Source organism: Cebidichthys violaceus, unplaced genomic scaffold, assembly GCF_023349555.1.
Source record: "Cebidichthys violaceus isolate CVI_PGR_0920_01 unplaced genomic scaffold, fCebVio1.0.p SCAF_5, whole genome shotgun sequence".
In the NCBI taxonomy this organism is placed as follows: domain Eukaryota; kingdom Metazoa; phylum Chordata; class Actinopteri; order Perciformes; family Stichaeidae; genus Cebidichthys; species Cebidichthys violaceus.
The window spans coordinates 7,029,912-7,052,726 of record NW_027176705.1 but is presented as its reverse complement, the minus strand read 5'-3'; the positions used below and the strand labels follow the sequence as shown (position 1 = coordinate 7,052,726).

The window sequence follows — 22,815 nt, the reverse complement described above, 5'->3', positions numbered from 1 at the left end:
CTTCAGCTGTACACTCCCTCCTCTTTCTTGCCTCTGTTTTTTTATCTAGCTTTAATTATCTCCCTCTTCAAAGATGCCATGGCATTTTTTTCTAAAAGGGATACTGTGACTTTGGTCACTTCTAACAAGTTGTTGTCCTGACACCAACTGCAAGCTTTAAAATATCACTGCACCCCTTCAATATTCTCCCTGACACATAAAAGAGCAGCCAGTGTTCTGTATTATCTGTTTGGCGATTTAGCTGACCTGCAGGAATAAGACGAGCGGTTTGGGTCCAATAGACACTGTGGCATTACTGAAAGGGAACGATCTCTGCACGCCTGCGGGGGAACTACGTGTCATTTTGTTTTTCTTTTAGACAAAATATTGTCAAAATAATGATTTTTGGTGGCTGCGTAATGTAGTCGGTATGGTAGAAAAAGGCTGTCTTTTCCTGTTAAAATGTTAACGGTGCCTCTGAGACTGTACTGTAAATAAGATTATTGTCGTTAATGTGTCCATGTGTGTGTATGAGTTGCTTTGAGTATTGTTGTGGGACTTATTAAAGATGACTTCCTTTCTCCTTTAAATTGATGTCCAAGTTCTTTCCAGTGGACTTTGCAAGTTTTCTCTGTGTTTGCGTGTGTTCATTCTGTCTTCCTCCCACCGCCAAGCAACACGCAAATTAGGTAAACTGAACATGTGAAATTGTCAATAGGAACAGATAAAGACAATGATTATCTGATTAATCAAAAATTCAGTCATGGTAAAACACATTTGACACATAATTCTGGTCCATATATGATCTTCGCTGAAAGCAAACTATGATAAATTATATTCTAGTCAAGGCTTACACACCGTTTTAGAAAAGTGCCATTCTGAAATAGTGTGTCTTGTAATGTAACAGCTGTCTGGTGAGATGGCATGCTTGGCTGAAAATTGAAAATGTCACTGTGGCCGTTTAAAACTGCTTATGGCTGAGACTGTGAGATAGATTGCCTTGGTATGAACTCACTCCCAAGTTGAGACATCCTGACTTTGGCTTTCAAATTGGATTCTTTTCAATCGGCAGAATGAATCAGACGCTGTGTATTCATCTCCCATGATAGCATGAGCTGTGGGCAAATGCTGAATGAGAAGGCCTGCGATGGTCAGTGAGCATCTGTTTCAGTAGTGCCTGTTGACCCGCATAATTTCACTGAGGCTGGATGTCCAACTTGGACCATTTTGTTAGTGTATTCACTGGAGTGGAGATAGATTATAGAATTAACACTATGGCTGCCAGTTACACCTAATGAAATGGAAAAAAAGTGACTTATAGGAACACCTGCACCTCCCTCTGCTCTCCTCACTGCCTCTGACTCTGGCTCAACTGTCTTTCAGCCACATTGCTCAACTCACTCCACATGTTTTTATGTCCATGAAGAGGGGACCGTCATGTTCAGGGCCATCCCAAATCAGTTAGTGGAAAAATGAAGAGGGCTATAAAACCCTCAAACAGCAAGCGTGCATTAATGCAGGCATACCGCTTACCTGATAATGCTGAATTACCAGATTGTTTAGTGATTTTAGATGGTGGATTGCTTGGACCTTGTCTTTGAATCTGATATGTAACGTCATTTGATTTGTTTGTATTGTGATATTTAAGTATTGTATGAAACTGCAATACCTTCCAACTTATCTCACACACAACAAACACACAGCTAGTGGCTTGCAAAAGGGAATTGCAAATAGTTGTTTACTGTGGACAATACAACTGTGGTAAAGCAGAGGCAAATTTGCAAGTTAGCATGACCCAGCTTTGGTGCTGGTCACTCTTTGCCAAATGTAAGCCTGCCTGAGTACCAAATGGAGTGACTTCTAACTGCATCTGCCTCATATATAATAACAATAAGCAGCTACAATATAGATAATGGAGGAATGGATGATCTGAAGAAAATACCTAAACGATAGTAGTCATGGTCTCACAATTCTTTATCTTATTGTGCAGTGCTGCAACACATGTATTCCATCAAGTGACTGCGTTCCTCACATTATCACATACTTCTTGCTCTTAAATTATTTTTGGAAAAGTATACAAAAGGTTTCCGCTCACTATAGGTCTTCATCAAGAGGGCTAAAATTAAAAGAAAGAAATATTCTCACCATCACAACTGGGAAGAGCGTGACTCCACTGATGATTATGCTCGCAAACAATTGGCTCCTGATCACTCAGTGTGTATCCTAGATCACATGTAAATGAGACACGGGAGCCAATAAAAAAGCTGCTGCCATGGCGACGACCATTGACTGGGATACCAGGATCAAGACAAGAGTCTGACTCCATTTTCACACCTGAAAATCACATCACACAAGCAAAAATACCACAAGTCAAGAGGGTGAATGTGTGTGTGGAGGGGGTACTTACACCTTTTTACGGTGGTTTAAACAAAAAAATGTTGCTGCATATGACTACCAGCAAGTATTTCATCTTGTGTCTACCAAACATTTCTATCAGTCAGTCAATCGGCCTTACTTTCATATCTGATGCTGAAGCCTGCTGCAGAGCGGCTGTTGTCTGTCGTGAACAACAGGAACAGGACGTTGGATGTGGAAATCAGGAAATGAGGCGCTTGGGTGCCGTGATATTCACCGATGAGGGGAGAAGAGGTTGAGGGGCCATCCCTGATTTCCAGTGTGTCATAGTTGACCTCAGTCTGGAATCTAGACAGACACACAAGCAACAAAAATAACATGCAAAATAACCTGGCATACACAAATATTCATAAAACATACATAATCTATGTGTAGCGCACACCAAACACCAGCTAATGAAACCCAGAGTTAACAAAAGTGATTGACTCACATTTTACCAGCTAATTTAAATAACTGAGCACTTAAACAACCACATAACTACCTTTATAACTAACTTGCTGAACACTTTCGTCTCTGCCTGCAATGTCCAACAGTTGTGTCTGAAGGGCACTCAGAACCAGTTTTAATCTTGAAACCGTTAGTGTTGCTGGTTTTCATTTTAAACATAAATTACAGTAGCAACTGATTTAGAAGAAAAATATCACATGAATGCAATTAACTAGCTGCCCTGGATAGAAAACAAAGAGTTGGAAACCACTGACAATCACATACTGATCTAACCAGCCAACGGAACAATTAACTAGCCTCAGCGCAAGACATTTACACGCAGTGCAAATTCTGAATGACCTGCCTCATAGGCGATGAGGATAATGTTGCCTTTACATCAATTCCCCAAAAGTCAAATTTCAGCTTTAGCAATTTCAGGCTACACTACATCTGCTTGTGGCTTGTTTTCAGAGAAAAATGTGCAAAAAGCCAACATCAATTATTTACTGCAGCAGTAACTCAACAACTACATTTATATCTGATTAACAATGTTTCTGAAAGACTGACCAATTAATAGACTGACTAACATAATAATGTACTGGCTGTCAGACAGAAGTGTAAAAAACGGACATGCTTCAAGATGACCATCTTATCAATTTAATAACAATCTGACAAGTATTCTGAGAAACTGATGAGCAAACCTAAACAAACCTCTCTATGCCTACATATGTAACCAAATCACTAACCTGTCAAAGTGTATTTTCACAGCATGGTCTGGCTGTGCTTCAATCACCCACTGGCAGTTCAGAGAATCTTTATAAAAGGAGGGCCAACCAGGAGACAGCAGAACACCAGTAGGAGCTGTGAGGTGGCCTCCACATGGAGCTACAGGGAAATAAACACAGCCACAGAGGGAGAGAAATTAATCACTTTTTTCTTGCAACAGTATTATTGCATGAGCACAACGCTCATATCACATTGAGTTAGCAGATTCATCATCTATCCAATTTCGGTTAGCTCTCTAATCCTTTCTAAATTTATAGAGTTCATACGTAAACATTTACCTTCAGAAAATATGCTGTGGCAATCTTGTGCTACAGTAAACACATTTGAGTTAACTTATGTGGGAAAAAGGGCTAAAATAATTATGGCATGATAATTTATAGAGCAAATCAAGTATATTTCTGTATCAAATAATGCCAGAAAACGGCTCCTCATTTCCTGCAACTCAAAGAACTGTGCATAGCTGGCAGGTCTTGACACTAATTTATAAGTAAAAGACCCAAACTCTAAATCACAGCACATTAAAACGCAAGAATTAGCTTCAGTTGGGTTTAGAATCCATATAAATAAAATACCCAATAACTTTGTTACTGTATTTGAGTTTTGGAGTGGTCTGTTTAGCACTTATATTAAGCTAGCATGTATAGTAACGTCCTTTAAAAAAAACTTTAGACCTGGAGTTCATGATCCATTTATTATCCAGTGCTCTTCCTCCAATATGTAATTTGTAATGGCTTGTCTTTTACACTCTTACGTGTCTTATGTTCTCAAGTTGTTTACCTTTATCCTTCTGAATGATAACATAACTGCAGATTTTCTGCAAGCTAAAAAAAAAGTTTTAGGGTTGGAGCTAGCTATGTAGAGAGAGGCCCCTAAATTATGGTTATAACTTTATAACACAACAATTAATAACCCATAACTAACGCTCTTTAACAGGTCAACACCACGGCACACAACAGTTTGTGACACATAAACAATTTGTAACACTAATAATTGTGCATTTATAAAATGTCACCACCGAACAGCATGCTGAGTACAGCTCGGTAGCTAGCCGTTAGCACAACAGTCTGCTAACAGCTGGGAGAGGCTCCGTCGACTGTGATATACCGTGAAACCGGTATAATCTTACAAAATACCGTGATATACATTTTTGGTCATACCGCCCAGCCCTAGCTGTGGTACTCATGGATGGGATGGACAAGAGAAAGTCATTCTCATTTATTTTTTTTAGAAATAAAACTTAATTATCCTTCCCTGTCCAATGGGAGGGATACTATTTTCCCATACTCCATATTTAATAAGGTGACAGGCCTATTCAATTGGATTGTCTCCTCCATTCCATTTATTAACAACAGCCAACATTTGATAATGTCATTTAGACAATACAATCAAGATGGAGGAGATACAAAAAAAGACATACAACTTCTCACAGGCCAGTGGATAACATTTCCCTTTAAAAAGTATTAAAATAAAATCACATTCGCTGTCCTTTTATTATTACTTCTAAATAGTAGCATATCTGCACACTGTGGATAGATCTCTGTATATTGGAGTCTGCATATAATAAATGCATCTCCCTGAATTACTTTCAGCAGAACTTGTGCCAATCTCATTTAAGATTATTGTTGAGAGTGAAAGATGCGTGCAAACAAGCTGAATACGTGTGGGGAGGCTGGGGGCTAAAGCAATTAGAGGAGGAAATGTAGTGAAATTCCTAAGTTGTATAAGCACACTTAAGCTGCTTTGTCACCCTATATTCTGGCAAGTCCAACATTTTCAATAATTGCCCATTGCTCATGTACAAAGTAAACAGTTTGTGTGTGTGGTTACCTTCACAGCGAGGTACAGCCGCCGACCACACAACATTTCCATCCTGGATGATGCAAGTGACCTGATCAGACCCCTGGAAAAAGTGATACTTAGGTATAGTACTTATTTTAAGATAAGATACAAGCAGAAAAAATAACAAAATTGAGAAATTAACATAAATACAAGTAAATCCAATCAAAAGTAGTTTTTATACAGAGACAAATTAAGTACAGGGGAGTAAACAGTAAATTGCATTTTACTACGACTGCTATTCCAAACACCTAATATGTATGCTAGTAATGTTAATACTTCTAATAAGCATCTGTATGTTGTGTGAACACCCTATTATAGTAGATTAAGACAGATAGAGTTTTACCTGTGTCCTAATGAATCCTTGATCACAGCGAAAAGCCACAGAGCTGCCGAGCTGAAATTGGTCACCATACCTTTGACCATTGACAGGAACTCCTGGGTCATGACATTCATTTTGACCAAATGCTACAGAGAAATAACAATGAGAGAAAAGTTAAAATAGCTGCCAATAGACAAAGAACTAAATTAACTGAAACAAAGCCAAATTTCTTTGCAACTGAAAGAACAGAGAAAATGTGACGGATAAAAAAGAGAAAGAAATCACATTGTGCCTACCGATCATAGCATGGATATATGAATTGTTGGAGTGGTTCAGAATACATGTGGATATTTGATAATTTGAAAAACAAGGTATTTCAATTTATTTGAATACCGGAAAATTGGTTCTACCAGAAAAAAAAAGTTTGAAAATCACTGTCAGTAAATGTGACATCTCTACTGATATGGAAATACGGGAATGGAATTATCTTCATGTGGATTCAACCCTGTCATGTTTAGCTTATATCATCCCTATTCCAGAGATTAACCTGATCCCACCCAGAGCACACGCCCAGTGATTGGACATGTCTCAGGTTGATTAGCTACTGATGGAGAGGAAATGAGAGCAGACAGAGAAAAATAAAGATAGATGGAAAAAAATGAGAGCAAGAGAGGAAAGGGCACATACGCAAAAAATCCGCACATATATTACATAGACCGCCAGATGAATGCAAACACATTTGCTTGTACATGCAGACACATACTGCATACAAAAACCAAAGGCAAACAGAAAATAACCATGCAAACTTTCACACACCAGACATAGTAAAGGTATGTGAAAGTAGTGGAAAAGATTGGAGGGATAAAAGGATGAGAGGGATGCATATATATGAGAAAACAGACAAAATGACAATCGACAAAATATTCAAATGATATGTGTTAACTCAGAGGAGGGAGAAGAGAGATTGTGCTGTGAGTGTTTCAGATAAAGGAAGTGTGAGACAAGGTTGTGTGTGAATGGACAAGCAAAACAAAGGAGAAGAAGCCTGAGTGAAAGATGGAGATCAATATGATGGTTTCGAAAATAAGGGGGGAAAAAATACAGTACTAGACATTGTCATTCAGTTGAGTGCAGATCTCCGCAAGGTGTGTCTACAATGGCTATATTGTATGACTGAATTGACACAACTCAACAGATACGCTCTTTTTCAAAATTGTAATCAATGCAGATGTCTGTGCTGGCTCTGTAAAGGTATGTGTCTCAACTGTGTCTTAGGTCTGTCTCACAGGCGTAAGTCTATTTTTTCAACAATACGCGTATAAACAGGAGGTTGATGCCCATCAAAAAGGCACGGACCACCTGTGTCTCTTGACACAGAGCAGCGGCTGAGTGGCTGCGATGCAGTCAGCTGTGTGTGTAGTTTTGTTAGCCTAACATACTGTTCAAAACAATAAAAGTGAGCAAAATGTTTTACCCAGAGAAATATAGTCTATTGTTTTCCTCCACTGTGTGTCTGGCCACAGAGCAGCAGCTGGGGGCAAACTATTAAAGATTAGTGAGTGAGGAGTAAGCATGTCTTGTTCAGTGTTGCTATTTTCTATTTTTGATGTGTATGTTATGTGCCTCAGTGTTATATATGTGCTTGTACTGTAGGTGGGTTTGTTCTGCCTGACGCATGCTGCAGCCTGTTATGTCTGCTCTGCTCTAGTGTCTTATGTAGACTTTTCTTTTGCTTATATGTGTATTGGTTTTGTCTATATGTTACTGTCTGTTTATCTATGAATTTTAATTCCATTTTAATTTGAAATTTTGTAATTTTAGGCTGCCTTCAAACATCTGGCCGGGGACAGCAGATGAAATCTAGCCTCTCTGGCTAACTCTGGCTCACCTACAGTTTGACTGTTGATTGGTGTGCATTGTCCTTGCAAAATAAATAAACGAATAAATACAAATACAAATTCACGCAGCAAGCACAGTCAATGGCAGTATAATGCCCTGATCAGACAAAACAAATTTTAGCAGATCGGGTCATCTTTTTGTAATTGTCTTCAATGCGAGCGAAGCATTTTGCGCGCTGCTTTTGTATTGCTGAGTGCCTTGCGTTTTCCGCTCTATGCGCCAGCAGCCTCGAGCTCCCTGAAAGCCTGGAGTTGACTGTGTGTGATTCTCCTGGCGGAGGTACAATAACAGTGATGGGACAGAGAGAGAAAAAGAGAAATACAGAAATGACCTCTAACTTTGACAGCAATATGTTGAAAATGAAGTGTCAAAGGGCTCTGTCTTCAAGCGAGGGCATAGCAAGGTGTAGCTTTGTACTGGTAACGAGTGATTTTTCAAGGGGGTGCAGTGAGACGTTTTCCTAGTGTACAATGAATTCTTGTTTCTTGGTTGCCAGTGTTTTGTAGTCATTTTGCACCACAGTACATGCTCAGAGCGGGTCAGCAATGCACTGTGCTGCGGCTCTGTGCGGTTAATGCAGTCTATCACAAACAATGCGATGCATTACAGCAGAATCATAACTGTTCATATAACTGAATGGCTTCTATTTCATAGTTGAGTAAAAGAAAATAAGTATTTGTTATAGAAAACCCACAATCATTTGTGGATAGTAAATTATGGGAACCATACATGTTTTTAAATTAGGTAATAGTGATTATGGTTTTGTAAACAGTACAACAGTGATAATCACTATTTAAAAACACCCTTATCCAAATATAGCATTGATATTAACTATAGCTGTCATTACAATGAAGTAAATCTTTAGACGTGACAGATATTTCCCCTATAAGATCAATTTACCCTAAATTTAAACTAATAAATTAATAACATTTATTATGGTGTGTCAAAGTTTATATTTGCATTACACAACATTATTCATATAAACAGATACTGATATATACTCGCAGCAATACCAATTGATATTCATATATGCATTAAAATGCCAAATTAGTGAAACAGCACACAGATGCCTGATCTGTCTTTCTCAAGTTACTATGTTAATGTATATGACAAATTTAAATTACATTCTCAAAATGTTTCATCAACAAAAATGATATGACTGAAAGTTAAGTCTTTTTTTTTTTTTAAATGGGTATTTATCAACAGTAATTATAACAGTATATTTTATATATATATATATATATATATATATGTGTGTGTGTACTATAAAGAGATTTTCTGTACATTGTGAGTGAAAAAAAACTATAATGGCATATTTCTGCTTCCAATGGTGCACTTCATTTGTGTTAGGATTAGGGAGAAAATTGTTTGCATTAGGATTAGAGGTAGGACTTTTTATTCTGTGGTGCTGAAGAGACAACAAATATTGTTTTTTTTACTTTCACTTGTCAAATGTAACCTCTCAAAGGAAAGTCAGAGACAATGTCATTTGGTATGCAGTGTGGGAAATGGTGCAAAACCGCATGGAAATCACAAAGAATGAATCAGTCAGTCATGCAGAACTAGTTCAGCTTAGAGCAGTTAAATATACTGGGTGCAGTAGACAGGTCCAAAGCTGACAATGGCACAGGTTTAACTCAGTAAAGCAAGAGACACACAAATACCAATCAGTCAAGAAGAATAGCAACAACACAGCAAGACAGAGATGGCAAGTGCTTCAAGAAAAGGTAAGAACATCTTCCCTTATTCAAAACATAGTGTATATTGCAGCTGCATTGGATAATAGACGACTAGTTTTTATGTCTTTGTTTATGATCACACACTGTCACAAACCGTGGCATCTATCAATACGCCCTTTTTCTTCCTCTAAGAAATTGTATATGTTTTACATGTCAGTAAATCTAATCAACAGACAGACACAGACAGGTAGGTAGGTGGGTAGGTAGGTAGGTAGTACATACTGGTGTAGCTGATATTGAAGCCTTTTCCAGTATTAGAATGATCAGATTGAAATTCCAGTCTCATGATGTGTCCATTCGAGGCGATCTGTGATGGAACATCTTTTCCCGAGAACGTCCCAAATGTTGTTGGCTCAGACAGGCCTAAAATAGAACAGAGTTTAAACAATCTTTTACAGACACGTTTTAATGGTGCTTATCTAATTCCGTCTGAATAACATTAGGCCAAGGACATACTTGGAGAGTGAAGGACTCCTGTAAAAAGGAAAAAGTAAAACACCACAAGAGACCTCAAGAGATGTATTAAATGTTATTAGTGTTAGGAAAAAAATAACTTTGAGATGACTCAATAAGTCTTAAGATTCTTGTTAATGTTAGCACGTTGTAATATGTTGTTTTGGTGCTATTTTGCAGAAAAATGTTACCAATGTACATGCTTTAATAAATACTCTGTCAGTAGCACAATGAATAACACTATTAGTCAATCACCTGCCTGTCAATGGGATTAAAGAATTTAATCCCACTGACTCCCAATTCACTTCATTCAGTTCTCTGATGTCAATACCAAAATGGAGGAATAATCCATTACCATTCCTGAATTCAAAATCTTATTTAATAAATGCAAATAAATATTAGCAGCAATATGTGGCTTAGAATGTTTCCTTCCAGAGTGACGAAATATTGACACTGTATGCTGTATTAAAATGTTGAAGCTTGTTACTGGTGGAGCCCGGTTTGGCTATTTCAGTACATTGCTTTGAGATTTAACAACAGCAGTGAGTTACAATGTATATGCTGTTGAAAGCTTTGTGTCTCAAATGTTAGTGTTTGTCCTTAAAGAAGCAGTGTGTAGGGTTAAGTGGCTTCTAGCGGTGAGGTTGCAGATTGCATCCTACTGAATACACCTGCAGTAAAAATGCAGAAGTCTCTCTCTAGAGCCAGTGTTTGGTTTGTCCGTTCTGGACTACTGCAAAAACATGGCGGACTCTGTGAAGAAGACCCGCTTCCTATATAGAAATAACTGACTCATTCTAAGCGAAAAACAACAATTCTTAGATCCTTTTCTTTTAAGGCCATTGAAGGATAATTAGCATTTTTTTCAGGTTTGGGTCTTTTTCTGAGACTATTGAGATGAAATGCATCATCAATGTGCGAAAACAAGGCCATTTAACATAGTCCCTGGCATTTTACAGATTCTTATCTGGAAGGGGTTTTTTTGCAACCATCTCAGTTTCACTGTATAATAAGATATAAATTCAAGTAAAAGTCGACAGTGACCTAAAGTGGGATGCACGTCCTTCCATATCTGTATAGTAGTAATGCACTTAGTTGGATGCATATGCAGAGAATACACAGAGAATTGCAACAATTCTTAAATGTCATTATAGCTGTACATCAATACAGGATTTTTAATAGGGCTGCAACAACGAATTAAAATCGATCATTAAAAGCGCTGGCAACGAATTTCATTATCGATTCGTTGTGTCGCGCGATTATTACGCCACTCAATAAGTCGCGGAGATGTTTGAGTATAAAAACAAAAGTTGAGCGCGGAGCAGAGCGGAGGTAGAGGAAAGCCCATCGGAGAGACCCGTAACGTTGCTCTGAAACACACAGCGGAGGCAGAGAAATCAGTACGACCTAAGTCATCCAAGGTGTGCGAGCATTTCACACTAAATAAATCGAAAAGGTGTGTTAATTGCAAGATATGCAAAAGCGACATGGCACGGCACGGGAGCACCACGGTGATGATTCAGCACCTAAAACGTAAACATGTTGGAGTCCTTGAGGAGGAGGAAGGGAGTTCAACACCAGGATAAGTCGCTACAGAATCCTACTTTTGTTCCGTTTTGAAGTGAGGAACGTAACGTCCCTCCAGTAGCTCTCCAGGTGCTGCTGTTTACTCGTTATCCTGCTTGACAAGCATGACAAGTTAGCGTTAGCTCCTTAATAACAGTAGTAAAGCAGGGGTGGTATAGTTTGCAAGACTAAAGACACATTTTTATTCACTCGCCTTTTCCCCACCGATTCATCGATTAATCGAAAAAATAATCGACAGATTAATCGATTATTAAAATAATCGTTAGTTGCAGCCCTAATTTTTAATCTCATTAATGTCGGATGAAACCTATACGGAATCAAGACCCTTTAAACTGAAATCAAATTTGATTACCCTGCTGATACCTAGCTCTAACTTAATTTTCAACTTAACAGAAATATTCACTCAGTGTCCTGATAATACCTAACCCCTGTTCAGTAAAACATTGGACCACCTTTTAGTACGAATAACAGCTCCTACATGTCTGGGCAGTGACTTAATAAGGGACCTGTCGAGTTCTGGTGTCAGTCCTTCACACAACTGGCAGATGTTGATGGGTGGATGCTGTTTTTCTATAGAAGCTGCATTTGAGTGACTACCAAAGAAACTGATATCAGGGGATTGTGGTGTCCAGGTCATTAACGTTATTACACCGGAAGGTGTCTTGAGCCATGCATTCCTAGACAATTCTGTCACCATGGCAGGGAACATTATCTTGTTCAAAGTACCAATCAAACCCCTTAGGGGTATATGATTGCAATGAATGGCTGAACCTGGCTGCTATGTTAAGATATGCTCTGGCATTAAGGAATCACTCTATAGCCATTAAAGGACCCACTGTATGCCAATTGAATGGCCCTGAAACCATTACCTGTCTCCCACTGGCCTGTGCAGCTGTAACCATGCATCACCTAATTTCTGTCTGAGACATTCGTGTCACAGCATAGTATCATTTACTGCAACTACACACTTTTTTGGCAGAATACACTCTGCTCTTGAGGGTGCTCCCAAATGATCCAACCAGCAGCGACAGATTCAGTAGGGAGCGTAATATAACCCTAAAGGGCTACACAGAACAGAACCCAGCAGGCCCTTATCAGTGAGATATGGAATAAACATAATGCACAAGGAAAGAAATGCCATCCCCAGCAATGGTGATAAGACACATGAACAGGAGGAAGCTGAGGTGGTTGATCGAGAAATCAATCGTCGCAGCCAGCAACAGCAGCTTATAGCAGGTAGAAATAAACAGATTAACTACCAGCAGCAGCGCCATAATGATCACAAGTAAGTGAGAGACATTGTGAGATTATAAAGACCACTTTATTGTCTTGATTGAATGCGATTGGAAATGTAATTTGAGTGTGTTCAACGATTATAAATGTCAACTGATGCTGATGAGCTATTGGCATGCACAACTTCAGTTCACTGCCAGAACTAACACAATATTTGTTGTTGCTGATGACCCACCAGGAGTCTAGCAGATTGGTGCTGCATGAACTGCGATTCATCAGAAAACACCTGCAGTTTTGTACCGGTCGGAGAAGCAGCACTGTTGATATTCATTATGGCGTTTGCCACCCAATATGTCCTGTGTTCGTCAACTAAGGGCCATCTGCCCACATAGCAAATGGTTTGAAGTGGTATCTTGTGTTCTGATCCGTTCATTGATTACATTTGAAAAGGTCACTCTCAAAAATTCAAGCAACTCTGTGGTCTCAGTGACGCTTGAACTGACCCAATGGCATCTGCAATCATGTTTTTTCAAAGTCTGACAGTCTTTAAATCTAGTTGTGGTAATCCATGCATACACAAAGCGATTGTGTATATACATTAGCTGTTGCAATAACAAAGTAAGACCTATATTCTACTGATGACACCTGAACAGTATTTATACTTTTTTTATAATTTATACTTTTCTTTTGAAATATATATTTTAGGGGCATGCAGATCAGATCACATACACTAGAATTTTGTACATGTTATACGATTACGGTACTGGATATTGATAATGGCTGAGGAAAAGGGTATTGACACTGTTTCAGATTATTCCTGATCCATCCAATCCTTAAAATATAACAGAGAGCAATCAGCATGATTGATTGCAGAGTGTTTTAGAAAACATCGTTAGGAATGTACCATTTATTGAAAATAATATTCAAAATCCAACAACAAAAGGTGTAATGAAAAGCAGTGTGAGATGGCAACCCTGACAGGGACAGAAGGGGAGATACAAGAACTCCTCAGTGATAAAATACACTGTAGCCTGAAATTGGGATTCTTCACCAACACTCCTACAGAAACTTTTCTTTTCATTCCCTCCTTGACTTGGGAGTTTTGGACTTTGACTCAATTAAGCTACATGGCGACTGAGTTTCAAAGTGCCATTCACTTTGTTCTTCAGCAACCCAAAAAATCTTTCACATATTCATTATTGCATTGATAGGCAAGAGACCAGGGGTAAAAGAGAAGCAATGCAACAATAGCTGAAAGAGTGACAAGGTCCTACGCTTACTTATCTAAGAGGAGAGATTCACAGAAATGCCTTTTGTAACAGTCTATCACGATGTGCTCTTTTATTAGATGACAACAATGGCTTTCTGATTATGTTAACCATTTATGTATTGTTCAAAAGTGTACCTTGAACCTTTATCTGATTTCCTATAGTACTGTTTCCCAGCTCAGGTGATGTATGGGTTATTACTATGGTTGCTCTGTTCACGTTTGCTTGCCATTTGTTTGTATTTCATTGTTCTATTATACAGGGACAGAAGTCTTGAATGTCAAGGTCACATAAACTTCTTGGTGAATGGAAAAGCCTTTGGGTTTCTCTGATGCAGAGAAACTTTTATTTTATTGCATTAGGATGCAGATTTAGTTTCCTTTTGGACTAAAGCATCTCTTTCTTATGTATGCTCGTTCAAAGGCATAACAGCAGACTGTGTGTCACAAGATTGGCTGCATAACAGCCAACTTGTTGATAACAATGATACAATTGTTTTACATTTGAATGTGTGACATAAGGAGAGACTTTCAGACAATGCCAATTGTATGTTATCAATGATGTATAAGCAACACATGAGAAGTGATCCACTTATCCAAATGGCTATCACTTCAACCATTGCAATGCTGCGTTACTACTTTTAAACCCATTTTCAGTCTATATCAGCCTGTTGAGTGCTGTGGTGCAGCAGTTAAGTTCAAATTAATTCAAAAATATGTTCAGTATGATTTTGAAAAGCAGAGTAATACTTTATGCACACTTGTACAGTAGTTAACCTTCTGAACACCAATTAGTAATAATTTAATGGGTGCCATATTAACGGATACTGATCCTTTACAAGGTATTTACAAGCCAACACCGGTTTATGGTGAGACAAAACCAACGTCTGTCATATGTACTGTCTTGGTGTACTATACAAACTAAATGCACTTTTAGATTTAACTGATTTTACTTTTTTTTTTTACTTCAAAGTTCACACAATTTTGATGCAATATTTCTTACAACAGTAAATAGTAAAATCAGTTATCTGATCAAAAACAGAGGCAGTAAATTTCATGAAGGTTTTGAAATCTTGATTACTTTCAAGAGAGCATGTCAGTTATAGAATAAGTAATTTTTCGTTTTAATTTCTGAAAAGAAGACATAGTGTTGTTTCCATGTGACAGCAGTGATCGATCACCAAGCGGAGCAAGCTAGAAGACTTTGAAGCAACAACTTTAATTTCAGTTTGCCCAGTGGAACAGCACTAATTGCCCTGTAATTTTCAAAACCCTGCTCCAAAAAAACATTCCTGCAGAGGGACAGGTTTACAGCCAGCCGATTTAGCACAACTTCATCTTTAATGACAAGCCAGTCAAACAGGGGCTTTAGTTGATTCAGTTTAAATCAATAACTTTGATGACAATGGGTGATCAAATTGCCCTGTGTTCTGTGTGTAGAGGAAAAGTGCACAATAAAATAAATATTCCAACTTTCCATCCAGTTTGCCAGATGGCCATTCCTCAACCAAACCCAATAAGAAGTTATCTTTACCTATTGGTTATAGACTAAGTTGAGAAAGAGTGCACCCCCAGATTATTTTAACTTTTTAACAATTTCAGAAAAAACACATGCACATCCATATTTCAGCAATTTAGAATTTGCATATATGCATATCCTGAGGTGTTAATTTAGGAACTACGTTTTCAAAATGACAGATATATTAAGATACAATTACCTTCATCTTTGATCACCAACCAGTCGAACTGTGGCTCCAGGTCAAAGTCAGAAAAAAGGAGATGAATGCGGCTACCCGGTTCAGAGATAATCAACCACACACAGTTCAGGTTGTTCCCATACTCCTCTGGGTAGTTCGGGGACAATATAGTCCCTGATGGAGCCGTGAAGTTGAAGAAACATGAAACTTCAAACAAGAAGGAACAAAGGCAGGAAGGAAAGAGGTCAAGTTGATAAGTAATTGGGTAAGAATCCAAGCAAAAAAGCAAAGACAAATAGATATGGCAATTAAAAAAAGAGGCAAGAATGATAATGCAAAATGAACCGGAAATCAATCAACAGAAATATGTCTGTATGGACTATGTGTACTTACAGATACAACTGGGTTTATTACCAGACCACTGGTTATTGTGCTGGCACGTGATGGTTCTCTCTCCCACTAGTTCAAATGCCGACTGGCAAAAGAAGGTCAACACGTCACCATGTTGAAAGCGATCACCGCTACGACGACCAAATGCCGGCACCCCAGGATCACCACAGCCTCCACGTTCGATCTCTGTAACACATGACACACATACAGCCATGTTTTTATGCTGATAATTAATGTCAACATGTGACATGGTGACATTCAGATAAGGGGTTGTCTGTTCTAACTTGTGAGGTGGGATTAAATGGCAATAAAATGCATTCATTAATTTGTAGATTGTCTGTGAGACTAATCGGAACATTCTGTAGGGGGTGTTTATGGTAATGATAGATAGATAGATAGATAGATAGATAGATACTTTATTAATCCCGCAAGGGGAAATTAGTTCGCTACAGCAGAAATTATGGTACAGGTAAGCAATCTAAGTAATAGAGTAAACAAATATTGAGTATGAAAATGCACAATATATACAATGAAATAGAATAATATTAAATTAACTAACTAAATAGTAGCACAAATATCTAACCAAACAAACAACCAACAACAACAACAACAACAACAACAGTGTAACAATGTTATAGTCTTGATGATTGAATGATTTGGACTGAGGTGATTTATTGTACAGTCTTATTGCAGTGGGCAGGAATGTTCTCCTGTATCTGTCCTTGTGACAGATACAGGATACTGTTGGAGAAAGTGCTCCGCTGTCCCTGCAGTAGGTGGTGGAGAGGGTGGTCCAGGTTATCCAATATGGATAATAGTTTCTTCATTGTCCTCCTCTCCACCACCTTTTCCAGATTGTCCAGTTTGCAGCCGATGATGCAGCCGGCCTTCTTAAGCAGTTTGTTAAGTCTGTTGGTGTCTCCGGCTCCAATGCTGCTCCCCCAGCAGACTACGGCGAAGTACAGTGCACTGGACACAACAGCCTGGAAGAACATCTCCAACATCTTGATGCACACGTTGAAGGATCGAGGTTTCCTCAAGAAAAAGAGCCGACTCAGCCCCTTCTTATACACATCGTTGATGTTGGCCTTCCAGTTCAGTCTGTTGTCGATGGAGACACCCAGGTACTCCGTCGTCTTCCTCCTGAAGTCAACCACCGTCTCTCTGGTCTTGGCCACATTCAGAAGCAGGTGATTTCTACCGGCCCACTCCACAAAGTCATCCACTACTGCCCTGTACTCCTCCCGTCCGTCCCTTATACACCCGACCACTGCAGAGTCATCAGAGAACTTCTGCAGATGGCATGACCCTGAGTTGTACTGGAAGTCAGTGGTGTACAGGGTGAACAGGAAGGGAGACAGAACAGTTCCCTGTGGAGCTCCAGTACCACTGACCACCGTATCAGACAGCACACAGCCCAGTCGAACAAACTGTGGTCTGCCTGTCAGGTAGTCAGTGATCCAGGAGACGGTGGACGTGTCTACCCCCACCACCCGCAGCTTCTCACTCAGCAGCAGTGGTGTTGAATGGACTGGAGAAGTCAAAGAAAGTGATTCTCACAGAGCCACCAGTTCCATCCAGGTGCGACTGCAAATTGCAGAGGGTCCAGTGAGGATTTCACCTGCGGTCGGAGATGGGCCAAGACCAGCCTCTCCAGCACCTTCATCATATGAGATGTGAGGGCAACCAGTCGGTAGTTGTTGAGGCCAGATGGAGTAGTCTTCTTTGGTACAGGAACCAGGCAAGACGTCTTCCACAGCACCGGGACTTCCTCCTGCTTCAGGCTCCGGTTGAAGAGGAGTTGCAGACATCAGACAGCTAGATGGCGCAGGTCTTGAGGACCCTGGGGCTGATGCCGTTAGGTCCTGAAGCATCAGTGGTGGAAGAGCCCTTTGAAGTTGAGGGCTCTGTGTCCATGCAGCTCACCAGAAGGGGCAGGGGGGTGAGGGGGGTAGGCAGCAGAGGTGTTTGGGAGGTGTGGTGTGTGGAGGAGACAGATGAGGGTTGTGAACTAAACCTATTGCAGAAACAGTTTAGCTTGTTTGCCCCCTGGTTGTCTCCCTCCAACCTTGAAGCTTGAACCTTAATGTGCTATGTTCATCCTCATGTAATACTGCTGGCTGTCGCAGTTGCCAATTATCGTTCTTCGTCTCTAAACTGTGACTTTTAAAAACCTTTTTCAGACTTGTGGTTAGGGTTAACATAAATGTGTGTGCATCTTTGAATGAGTCTGCAGCCTGTGAACAGACTTTGTGTGCTGTCTAAACACAAAGGCCATACTTAAAATATATGGCTATATACAACGGCTACATTCTTCTCTTGTTTGTCAACAGGTTGACTTACCATTTCTTAAAAGAAGGACTAGCAGCAGCTTCAATGCGGCTGTGTGGACCATAAAAAAAGCGAAAATTCCAAGTGTCCATTATTGACACTGTTGTGTAGAGAAACAAAGTAGTTATGAGAAATTAATTTGATTGTTTCCCTTGTTACAGCTAATTGTCATGAGGGTAATTATAGTGTAATTCAGCTTTAATTGTGAAAGGCAAGACAAATAGTGGAGGCACACAGGTAGATGCAAACACACACACACACACACACACACACACACACACACACACACACACACACACACACACACACACACACACACACACACACACACACAAACACACACACACACACACACACTGATCCATGCATACTCTTGTTAAGAAACCAGCAGGAGGTACAAATCAAAGAAACCAACACTGATGTTTGTGACATTATAATACATATGACTGCTTATCAAACACACATGTTGTTTCTTTCTTTGTTTCTTTATCTTCATCCCTCTTTTTTTGCCTGTTCTTATTTCAAAGTGTCTCTGCTCCCAGTGTGTTCAATGTTCTCCTCATTGCTCCCGCTCTCTCTATCTGATTCAATACACTGCTTTTTGGCATGAGTGTCACATTAGCAGTACTGCCAAACTGGCCTACAATCATATTCCATTCATTTTGTCACTGTCTTTTTTTCATCCCTTCTTCCCCTAATAGCAGTATGTTTTTATCCACTGCTCTTCCCTCTCTCCCCTCCTTTAAAATTTGACATTCTACCAGACGGCTGTCATCTTGTAACACATGCTCCACCATGCTCCTGGATTCGCTCTGGGCAAATACATCTCAAGGTGAGCAATGTATGTGTGTGTGTGTGTGCATGTGTTCTTCACTTTTACTATCTGTTGGGATCTAAGTACACCCACAAGAGTAGAATACTCAAAGAAGTGGCAGGCGTTTGTGTGTGAGTGTGTGTGTGTGTGGCCCAGAGCTACCTGTCACACAGTTGACGAGTGTCAGGATGGATATCAACGATCTTGAGCCCCTGGTAAGTCTGTCATTATGGTGGTAGCATCTTTCTTGCTCGCTATTTAGTCTTTTTTTAGTTCGTTCTTCTTTTCTGTCATTATTTTCTTTTCATTTCTTTCAAAGTTGAAAGATTTTTACTGAAGTACAGAGCATTGATTTACTACTCAATACATTTTATGCTTCTGTTTCTTTTCCTCTCGAAAAGTCATTTATTAAACAAAGCAATATACATAATTGAGGAAAGAAAATAAAATAAAATACATGGAGGATAAATGTATTAAAATGTTACAAAGCAAAAGAAAGAAAAAACACATTGATTTTAGGGACCTTTCAATTCGTTTTTTTGTGTGTTAGCCAATTAACTACAAACATACACTTTGCATTGCTGCCAACCATGTTTCAAAGCAAAATTCATAAACACAAAGGTTTAGATGTATTTCAATACATTCCAGCCACATTTGTTTTGGAGAACAGGAACTGCTTGATGTAGGTAATCAATCCCAGTGAACAATTTACATTCTGAAGTTGTTATGATCAAGTCATGCAACTATCACATGTTAAAGCAGCTGCATGCATGTTAACTTTGTTGGTTTATCTAACTGCTAGTGTGAGCATCAGCTGTCAAACAGCAATCATTGTAATGCAAACCACTACCAAACTAGAATTTTATTTAAATAAATGTCCGTTAGGTTACTATCTACCACCAAATGACGTGTCACAACAGGGATTAAGTCTTTGGCCCACTGATGGAAGCTCTTGTATTTGCAGTATTATGAACGCACATATTCAGGAAGTGAGATCCAAAAACCCACCTGCAATTAAAGTTTATGGCCAAAAGTGCCATCAAAGAGAACAAAGCTGAGATCTTCGGGATTGTACCTTTAATTGTTTGCAATTTGAGGTTGATTTTCACATCAAAACCCAGTCAGGATAAGAGAACAGCTACAATGCCAAATCAGGCCAGAGGCATTAAGCCAATGGCGTTTCCCCAATTCCTACTCCTCTACTTTCAACACCCTTGCTCGGACCACACCCATCTTTTGTGACTGCATCTTGCACGGCTGTGATGCGATCATATTAACAAAATCTGTGCACAAATAGACAAAAATATAAACACCTGGCAAAGTAGTCAACACCGCTTGTGGTAGTTCCCGCTATAGTAGGTGTTTCTAGGACCACATTTTGCCATGATGACACACACACACACACACACACACACACACACACACACACACACACACACAGTCTCAAAAGGTGAAAACAATACGAGCAACATGCTGGTCGCGGCTGGTAGTTAGGGTATTAAATCTGCCGTAATAGAACAAGGATGGTATCCAGATGCACTATGTTTTAATAATGTAACAATTATACTTCTAATAGTATGGAGGAATCATCAAGACATTCAATCACAATTTTTAGTCCTTTGATGAGTTAAAAAATAACGTACATTATTTAAATCGTTACTCTTTTCACAGCCAATTGCCATCAGCCTGAAAACTTGGCAGCAGCATTTCACTGAAAGCCTTAATTATTGTAATGAGCTGTGTGTGTTTATGATCTCTCTCTCTCTCTCTCTCTCTCTCTCTCTCTCTCTCTCTCTCTCTCTCTCTCTCTCTCTCTCTCTCTCTCTCTCTCTCTCTAACATGCACACACACTCAGAGAGCTGCAGTGATTGACAAGTATAACATGACAGCATTCAAAAGCAAGAAAGCTACACACGTGTTGTGTTTCCCTGCAGGACTGAAAACCTAAGGCTCTCAGGGGGTAACTCTGATCAAAGAGTGTAACATGGTGAAATGACATGATGTGACAGCATCACATATATACATGCAAGGACAGGCACACAAAACATACTGCAGGCGGTTGTTCAGTTATCCTGGGGAACACTACAAGATCATCTAGAGGTTATTAAGTACGATTTTATGTTTGTTACTTTCTTCTTTTTTATGTTAGTTTATAATGTGTCATTGCCTTAAAATATATGTCATATAATTAAGGTGGGCCTTTTTGATCACTCAAGGCAAGTTGTAAAGAGGAAAATGGCCCAAACTGTTGTGCGGGCAAATGTTAACCTAACAAAATTAAGGTCAGCACCATCTCAGCCTAGCCAAGGGAACTTTGTAATATGATGTTCAACATGACTTGCTTACAGTTACAGTTGCATGCGGTTTCTGTAGCTACACTGTGCTGATTCCCTTGAACAGTAAGTGACCCCGGACAACACTGTCAGCAACATCACTGAATCAAACATAGCTGAGCAGAACCAAGAGCACAACCTTTATCCCTCTCACTCTCTCCTCCTCTCTCGCATTCCCTCAATCTCTCCTAGACAGTTTATTTCCTCTTACTCAATTTGTCATTGTGTCTCCTTTCGTCCCACTCTGTCAATTTTTTGCTGTCCCTCTTCCTCTGTCTCTGCGTTTATTAAATTACATCTCTCTACCTGTCTTACGCTTTGTCTCAAGTAAATTCAATTACGTTTTGTTCCATTTATGTTAATACAGTTTAAAGAGCTGCATTGGCATGGTGAAATACAGTAGGTAATCAAATATATAAATAGAATAAATGGATTGTTCTAAATATCAAGTATTTAGAGGGACATCTATGCTATATATCTCCCTCTCACCTTCACTCACGGTGACTGTCACCATCTTTATCTCTCTATCAGTGTTAGCTTTGGTGTAATATGAAAAATAACCAAGCAAAACGATCAGCTGATTGACTCGTAATTCAGTTATTACCTTCTTGTAATGCACAGCCGCGCACACACACTCACATGTATACACAAGGACAGACAACAGCAGTTGTGTTCACTATTGAATCACTCCGTCAGCAACGCAATGACTTTCACACTCCATTATGTGAGCGTATATATCCGTTTGTGTGGATGTGTGTGAGTGTTTCATTTTCAGAGACAAAGAGAGAAAGAAACATGTGGGTAGGAGGCCATACCTTCATAGACTGCCTTGAACCCCGCTGAGCCGATTGTATCGTCTGACTGCAGGTGTAGCCACATCTGATTGGACAAGCTAACGATGAGGTCAGGGACACTGGAACCGGTAAGTCTACACAAACACACAAACACACATACACACACACACACACACACACACACACACACACACACACACACACACACACACACACACACACAGATACACGCAAATACATACACAGTAACACAAATTGTTAATAAGCATTATTGGTTTGTCACTTCCTCCTTTTGACTAGAGGATACTTTAATCATTTACAAATATAAATAAATAAAAAAATATAAAGTAAATAAATATAACAATAATTATTAGATGGACTAATACATGATGTAGTTGAGTTGAAAAATCCATCAAAACACTGTAGCTAACACAATACAATCTACAGTATATAATGTATATCTGCACAATAGCGTTCATGTTTCTCCAATCTCTCTGATTGCAACTATTAATGT

General features: G+C 39.3%; 1 protein-coding gene across 3 annotated transcripts in view; it reads right to left on the bottom strand.

Moving 5' to 3' along the window:
• The window catches only part of LOC137887269 (CUB and sushi domain-containing protein 1-like), a 361,990-nt gene that overhangs the window by 115,468 nt on the left and 223,707 nt on the right, over positions 1-22,815 (bottom strand). For all 3 annotated transcript variants that reach the window (XM_068730105.1, XM_068730106.1, XM_068730107.1), the window contains 9 exons: positions 22,323-22,435; positions 16,033-16,215; positions 15,661-15,846; positions 9,625-9,765; positions 5,789-5,910; positions 5,434-5,506; positions 3,567-3,705; positions 2,495-2,682; positions 2,125-2,313 (listed from right to left, as the gene is read on the bottom strand). In XM_068730105.1, the coding sequence (XP_068586206.1) occupies positions 2,125-2,313; positions 2,495-2,682; positions 3,567-3,705; positions 5,434-5,506; positions 5,789-5,910; positions 9,625-9,765; positions 15,661-15,846; positions 16,033-16,215; positions 22,323-22,435 (1,334 nt within the window). The remainder of the gene's footprint in view (positions 1-2,124; positions 2,314-2,494; positions 2,683-3,566; positions 3,706-5,433; positions 5,507-5,788; positions 5,911-9,624; positions 9,766-15,660; positions 15,847-16,032; positions 16,216-22,322; positions 22,436-22,815) is intronic.